General features: G+C 40.0%; 1 protein-coding gene across 4 annotated transcripts in view; it reads right to left on the bottom strand.

Moving 5' to 3' along the window:
- Nucleotides 1–773: 773 nt before the first annotated feature.
- LOC124792524 (G-protein coupled receptor Mth2-like) overlaps nucleotides 774–8,290 on the bottom strand; it is a 617,551-nt gene continuing 610,034 nt past the window's right edge. For all 4 annotated transcript variants that reach the window (XM_047257947.1, XM_047257949.1, XM_047257948.1 and 1 more), the window contains 3 exons: nucleotides 7,824–8,011; nucleotides 5,348–5,510; nucleotides 774–1,325 (listed from right to left, as the gene is read on the bottom strand). In XM_047257947.1, the coding sequence (XP_047113903.1) occupies nucleotides 956–1,325; nucleotides 5,348–5,510; nucleotides 7,824–8,011 (721 nt within the window). In that variant the 3' untranslated portion in view covers nucleotides 774–955. The remainder of the gene's footprint in view (nucleotides 1,326–5,347; nucleotides 5,511–7,823; nucleotides 8,012–8,290) is intronic.

Here is an 8,290-nt window from a genome sequence, read left to right as displayed (position 1 = left end):
CTTTGCTGAACTAAATACACTTTAGCATGACATGTGAATAAATATCACAAAAATGAAATGCTGCTGAAAAGCCCTGTGAATTACCGTTAGACGCAAGTACTCTGCTTCATAAAATACATATGTAAAAGATACTTGGTTACACACACACATATCACCTTAAGCATAATTAATTTGTACATTACATGCACCTGCTTGGTTTGTAAAGGGATTTTGTATAGCATTTGTCAGCATTAGCATACATCTTTTACTTCTATGTTTTATCTTTGAATAATGCAGTGTATTAGGAAAATAGATTTGACTGTTGAATGATCGTCGCAAATTATCAGCAGTGATGAATACACAAATGGTGCACAATAGATGCTTCATAAACATTAACACATGTAAATAAGTCAGTGTTCCTGTTTACAACTGCATACACATAAATACAAGAATGTTTATTTTGTTTCTCTACAAATGCAGACAGGTCATAATCCCAATATTATCGCAAACACTGTAGTGATAGTAACTGATAGTGGAGTCCTTACATCTTTTCCTCCACATGAAGGGAGGAATAATTAATAATCTACTTGGATTTACAATGAATGAATGAATTTCCCTGTAGAGGGAGTTATAACTTGCTGTACTCCCTTCGTATTCAAAAGAAAAGAAAATTAATTTCAACCCTTAAGCAAGATTTAAAGTGTTTTAGGATTAATAAATTTTCATTTAGTGATTTCAATTTGTACAATTATTGTTGAAACAAAAAATTAACATTTGTGAGGAATGTTTCACAATTTATGCATGGATTCTTTTATTGACCAACAGTTTGTTTTTCCTTACTTAGAGAATTAGTTTCTCCACTTTTTCACAGTCGCCTTTCTTACAAGAACCTGTCAGAAGCAACATTTCATCATTGCAAAAATCCCAGAATTGCAAATATAGGCACCACTGCAATTATTTATTCAGCCTTTTACTTTCAGGGCACATCACTGTCATCGGAGATGGGTGTAACAGCTGTGATTTTTACAACATCTCCATTGCTGTTGTCTGTAACTTTATTGTTTAGTACTCCATGTGACAAGCGAGATGGGCTGGCTCTTGTTGAGTAGGTCACCACAGTTGACTTGCTGAGTTTAGTTGAAGCCCTCTTTGGACAGAATTTTTCCATAAGCATACGACGAATACGGTCTTTCCAGACGAATATAACGAATATGAGCACACCCTGCAGTGTGTTGCAGATGTCAGTTACATACCACACATATTCAGGTCCACCAACCAACCCTGATATTACTTCCATTGACCAATTCACACCCATGACGAGGAAAAGCTTCAGGTACAAATTAAACCTGGGGAAGAAGCACATGAAGGTCAGTCTTATTACAATAAATAAAAATCATTTACAGTGTAAAGAAGTCCTCTGTTTAATTGCTTTAACAGAACACAGTTTAATGAAACATTAGTCTTGACAATAAATATAATTACATTGATGGATGATAGTAGTGAACACGTAATAACAACTTTTGAACCAAGTTCCTTTCTCCTGATTATTATTTTAGTACACACACTTTAGGTTTTGTTTACATACATTGTAAACAAATTAATTCATCCATTTTTGTTTACTAAAGCACATATTACACTGCCAAAGATCTTTGAGAAATCTTTTATCAAATCTAGACCACACTAATTTTTATAAAAGGTTTGATAAAAGTACCCCATTACGCCATCAGAAACATTATAAAATGTCTTATAAAAGATATCTGACAATGTTCCTTTAGACCTACCCAGATAGCCATGCCTACTGATGCATCGCTTCTGGCACTCAGGGAGATGAGTCTGCACCATATTGAATCCACCTCATGGATTAAAAATGAGGCGGGTGAGCTGGCCAGCCTGGATGTGACTCTTAGGGAGTTTCTCACATCTAGCAAGGTACATACCAGAGTGGTTCCGATGCTCCACTTCATATATGAGCTTCTCAGACATTTAGAAACCATTTCCACACTTGCAAATGAGCTTATTCTACACTCCTGGAAATGGAAAAAAGAACACATTGACACCAGTGTGTCAGACCCACCATACTTGCTCCGGACACTGCGAGAGGGCTGTACAAGCAATGATCACACGCACGGCACAGCGGACACACCAGGATCCGCGGTGTTGGCCGTCGAATGGCGCTAGCTGCGCAGCATTTGTGCACCGCCGCCGTCAGTGTCAGCCAGTTTGCCGTGGCATACGGAGCTCCATCGCAGTCTTTAACACTGGTAGCATGCCGCGACAGCGTGGACGTGAACCGTATGTGCAGTTGACGGACTTTGAGTGAGGGCGTATAGTGGGCATGCGGGAGGCCGGGTGGACGTACCGCCGAATTGCTCAACACGTGGGGCGTGAGGTCTCCACAGTACATCGATGTTGTCGCCAGTGGTCAGCGGAAGGTGCACGTGCCCGTCGACCTGGGACCGGACCACAGCGACGCACGGATGCACGCCAAGACCGTAGGATCCTACGCAGTGCCGTAGGGGACCACACCGCCACTTCCCAGCAAATTAGGGAAACTGTTGCTCCTGGGGTATCAGCGAGGACCATTCGCAACCGTCTCCATGAAGCTGGGCTACGGTCCCGCACACCGTTAGGCCGTCTTCCGCTCACGCCCCAACATCGTGCAGCCCGCCTCCAGTGGTGTCGCGACAGGCGTGAATGGAGGGACGAATGGAGACGTGTCGTCTTCAGCGATGAGAGTCGCTTCTGCCTTGGTGCCAATGATGGTCGTATGCGTGTTTGGCGCCGTGCAGGTGAGCGCCACAATCAGGACTGCATACGACCGAGGCACACAGGGCCAACACCCGGCATCATGGTGTGGGGAGCGATCTCCTACACTGGCCGTACACCACTGGTGATCGTCGAGGGGACACTGAATAGTGCACGGTACATCCAAACCGTCATCGAACCCATCGTTCTACCATTCCTAGACCGGCAAGGGAACTTGCTGTTCCAACAGGACAATGCACGTTCGCATGTATCCCGTGCCACCCAATGTGCTCTAGAAGGTGTAAGTCAACTACCCTGGCCAGCAAGATCTCCGGATCTGTCCCCCATTGAGCATGTTTGGGACTGGATGAAGCGTCGTCTCACGCGGTCTGCACGTCCAGCACGAACGCTGGTCCAACTGAGGCGCCAGGTGGAAATGGCATGGCAAGCCGTTCCACAGGACTACATCCAGCATCTCTACGATCGTCTCCATGGGAGAATAGCAGCCTGCATTGCTGCGAAAGATGGATATACACTGTACTAGTGCCGACATTGTGCATGCTCTGTTGCCTGTGTCTATGTGCCTGTGGTTCTGTCAGTGTGATCATGTGATGTATCTGACCCCAGGAATGTGTCAATCAAGTTTCCCCTTCCTGGGACAATGAATTCACGGTGTTCTTATTTCAATTTCCAGGAGTGTAGATGCCGAGAGTTGAGGTACACAGATTCTGCCCTGGGGGGAAGTGATGGCATCAGGAAGAGCATTCAGCCACTGTCATTAACATTGCCACAATCCATGTAACAATGCCAACTTCACAGAGAAACGGGGAAAGATAAGGAAGAAGAAGAAGAAGATGATGATTTGACAACGTGCTTTTACAGCACAATATGGGCTTATGAATTTGTTAGCTTGGTTCTCTCTCTCTCTCTCTCTCTCTCTCTCTCTCTCTCTCTCTAACAATGAATAATGATGAGGACAGAGAAAATCTCTGATCCGGCCAGGAAATAAATCTGGTTGGCATTCAGCCTCATTGACCCTGCAGCTACTGAGATGGACGGGTTGGGTTAGCAACATTTGTGGGTTTAGATCTGCTCTTTATTTACGTGTGTTTTATGATGATTGTACAATATCTTGTTAACAGTATTGTCTCTTCCACAAATTCTCATCTAGGCAAATATTATACTTGAATATTTACTGTATAGGCTACAAAAATTCATCTGTTCTGTGGCCTTCCTCTTTAACAAGTAATTTTCTCTGTATGGGGCATTGTGCATATGGCGAAGGATTGTGCACTGTAATGTAGTCTTTTGCCCCTGAACTTGATGTTGCAGATGGGGAAGCATTTGGTATTAAATTCTTTATTTATAGAAGACTCATTTATCATTGCATGCTGCTTGCAGTTATATAGTTGTCCTGTGTCTATAGACTGATGTGAGATATGCAAACTAAACACCAGTGCCCACGAATCAATCTCCAAGCTTTTGTTCCCCACCAAATACATATGAGTGCAACACAAATGACATTCAAATCATTCATCATAATTGTCATGGGGTAATGCTCTTATTGAACTTGATTGCTCTTGTTTCTAGCCTCATTTCAGGCTTATATACAGGTGAGGCACACACACGCATATTAAAATGGTTCTGTGATAGCACAGTTCATAGTTGTATGGTGTATGATTGGCGGTACTGTTCCTTCTTGAAAGATGCATTATGGGTAAAGATTATTGGGGGATTTTTGTGACAAACTGCTTTCTGTGGTGCATATAACATTCCATAACATTGATTACGAGGTGCTGATTGCACCTCTACATCTGCATGATTACTCTGCAATTCACAATTAAGTGCTGGCAGAGGGTTCATCGAATCACGTTCAAGCTATTTCTTTACTGTTCCAGTCTTGAAAAGAGCGTAGAAAAAATGAACACTTAAATCTTTCTATGTGATCTCTGATTTCTCTTATTTTATTATGATGATCATTCCTCCTCATGTAGTTGGGCACCAACAAAATATTTTCAAGCTCTGAGGAGAAAGTTTGTGATTGAAATTTCATGAGAAGATCTTGCCTTTGTTTTAATGATTGCCACGCCAATTACGTACCATCAAATTCGTGATAGCACAAAATGAGCTGCCCTTCTATGAACTTTTTCAATGTCCCCCATTGATCCTATCTGGTGATTGCTAAATGTGGAGCTATTGTATTAGCATACTCTTCTGGCTGGTAAACCATCAGGACCAGAAGCCTTGCCTTTATTAAGTGATTTAAACTGATTTGCTGTACCAAGGATATCTGTTTGTAAGTTACTCATGTTGGCAGTTGTTCTTGGTTCAAATTCTGGAGTATTTACTTCATCTTTAAAGGTGCTCATAAAATGTTAAGTTTCTCCTTAACTGTGAATGTCTGTCCATCTGTCCTCTCTTTTAGTCTCTACCCACATTCTCACTTAATACCATTACCTTCTGAATAAAGACACCACATCTTAACCTTTTGACACTACATGCTCTACAATAATTTCTTCTTTAGGCTGACATTTATTTTAACACTGGTAAATAAAATACATTTTTCTCTTAATCTTTTATGCTTATTGACTTAACACTACTGAAGAAGTATAATTACACCCACCTCTGTCTGTTGTCATCATCATGTCGTCTTGAATCAGTGCCTTTCAGCATAGCTGTTTCTCTTTTGAGCTGTGCAATTCTGATGGCAGTTAAAATGAACAAGATAATGTTACACAGAACCAGCACCCCAACAGGTCCATAAAAGTATGCCAGGATTGTAATGTCTGCAAATTGAAACAAACGTTTAACAGTTCATTCACTAGGCCAAGTTGTTGAACACTGCTATTATCAAACAGTTACAATGGTTGAAAAATGAATGTGTAATACATTAAATCCCAAATGAAAATAGGCAAGACTTGATGTGTTAATTATAACAAATTATTCCCAAATAATTATGTAGTACATACGATGAGGGATGACCTAAACTAGGTGATTATGTTTCCTCACATGATCATCAGTTATGGCAGAGGTAGCCAGATGTAAATGGTAATTTAACGTTTAAGCCATTTGTTCCATTGTCCACCAGGCTGATAAATCTCTTCCCACAGAAGTTATTACTCCACTTATAGGACTTAACTCACATCTAATTCCAAGCAGCTCTCGTTCATTGCAAAACTGTTTCCAGCGCAGTTTTTATTCAATCCGCCAAATGAGTGAAAGTTCACACATGAAAATATTTACGTTGTGTCCCCTTGGAATCCTCACAAATGGAGTTATTATTTTTAGTGCCAATAAATTTGTAAACTGGTGAGGGGTACATGTCATGTATTTGGCCACAACACTTACAATGTTCTAAAGTCCAATGTTTCCATTTTTTTAATACAAGAAAATTATGGAAATTGCTTAATGGTGAATGAAAATATATATGTTATTAGGGACTATAGTGGTACAGTAGCCCACTTATATTTATGAGACGAATATTAATCATTTTTTATCAGCTAGAAATGTAATAACAATTATTCAACATCTCAAAAGTCCCCTCTCTAAAATATTTTGGCATCTGATACGTTTTCATTGCATTGTTCATGTTATAAATGACCATACAACTGAAAGGAAGAAATAAGCTGTGTTTCATTTATGAGAAACAATTAAATATAATGTGCAAGTTATCAGAAATGTTTACTATCTGACAGTATTCATTATACTACAACTGTAGTTTCACTTGCTTTTAAAATACATTTTGCTATAAAACACTGTTTTTACTGTTTCTGTATTGGCTTCTGGCACACAGCTTGCATGTTTACTCATCTCCGACTTTTGCCACTTAGTTTTATGAACAGTTTTTCTGCATAAGAGAACCTAGTATTTCCTAACAACTTTATAGACATTTAGGGAGTTGAAGGATGAATAGTTCTTAGAATTCCTCTTGTTGTGACACCCAGATCATGTCATGTGTTCTTCCTGTCCATTGCATCAAGCAGATTCAATCTGTGAATACTTTTTCTCCAGATTTTTCAGAATATCGGAAACTCCTATGATAGTGGTGTCTCATGATGTATTATCTTACAATTCGAGTGTCAATTTGTGGATTGAACCTTGAATTCGTACTGCACATCTTGGTAGTTGTATATTAAGACTGATTGTGATTTGATTAAAATTTAATATTATTTTGTAACAATACATCAGATACCTGAATAATGATAGCATATTATGAGAAATTTCACTTCAATCCTTTCTCTTCAAGACATTTTTCACATGATTAATCACAATACATGAATGCTTATGGGGATGAAAACAGCATTATTAACTTCATTTTCATCACTAAAACTACAATGAGCATGCAAATTACTATTAAATTGGCTGTTTATTGAATGACTGTGCTGCCTTCGGCATGGTAACACTCCTTGAAGATAATTTCTACAGCATGGCTCTCCATTACTTGCTGGTATGTATGTTACTATGATTGCTTTTGTGGGAGGTCCTTGTAAGGAAAGACAAGTAATCACTTAAAATGAGCATTGTGTGATGTACTGACACATTCTGCTGCTTCACTGACAATCTTCTCTCCCATTATGAAGTTGTACTAATGATCTTGATCACGAAGAATACTGACTGATGTTTCTTCAAACAATTTCAGAGCTCCTCTGATGATGGCTACACTTTCTCTTAGTGATAAACTGACCCAGTATAAGAGTCCCTTGTGCCCATTAGAAAAATTCAGTATGTATTTTGTGAAAAAGTGGTGTTTTAATTTTATCATAACATTGTAATTTGTAGTTAAGCCAACTAAATTTTTATATCTTTCAAGTATGGCTGCTTTCTTCATGACCAACCCGCAAAACAGTTCTTTCATTACCAGTCTATCAGTCCCCAGCGAAAATGGTACACATTATCATCTTGAGTGCATATTTAATCAGTTTTCATGCAAAAAAGTAAATGGTGCTCAAATTGTTGAGAATTAATATTCCCTCTAGATGATTGTTGTTCATTAAATTACCCTGATATCAGCTAATGTATTTTTCATAACTTCATTTTGCTTGACTCAGACAACCAGACTGAATATTCTGCATATCTGATGAAACAGTAGTAATACCTACCATCAGGAAACCAACATCTCTTCACACCAAACTGTGGTCTCAGTAAACCATCAGGAATGTCATTGTGGAACTGCATAACAAGTGTCACACTTAGCAAAATTAGAGGGCAGCCCCATGAGTATATAGAGTAGATGATGAATTTCTTGTGCTCCCTTTCTCTGGCTGTCCCACGCAATGATCGGAATCCACTGCAAAAAAGGAACAGAAACATAAGTAAACCCTTCAGGCTTTCCCAGCGATCTAATGACATCTCGGGTTGTCGGGTGTTCTGCCGGATATCAGCGTCGTACTTGCACGATATTTCGGTCACGTAGCTCGTAACCTTCATCAGGTGCGACCTGAGACTGCTCCTTGAGTGGACCTGGTCCAGTATTTATGCCTATTGCCTTCCCCCTCCACCAACGGCTGCAGGCGCTTCCTATGTGGTCCGCGCCCATTCCCTGCGACCTGCTGGAGCGTTGCTGCTC

Source organism: Schistocerca piceifrons, chromosome 1, assembly GCF_021461385.2.
Source record: "Schistocerca piceifrons isolate TAMUIC-IGC-003096 chromosome 1, iqSchPice1.1, whole genome shotgun sequence".
NCBI lineage: Eukaryota > Metazoa > Arthropoda > Insecta > Orthoptera > Acrididae > Schistocerca > Schistocerca piceifrons.
This window is presented reverse-complemented; position numbering and strand designations above follow the sequence as displayed.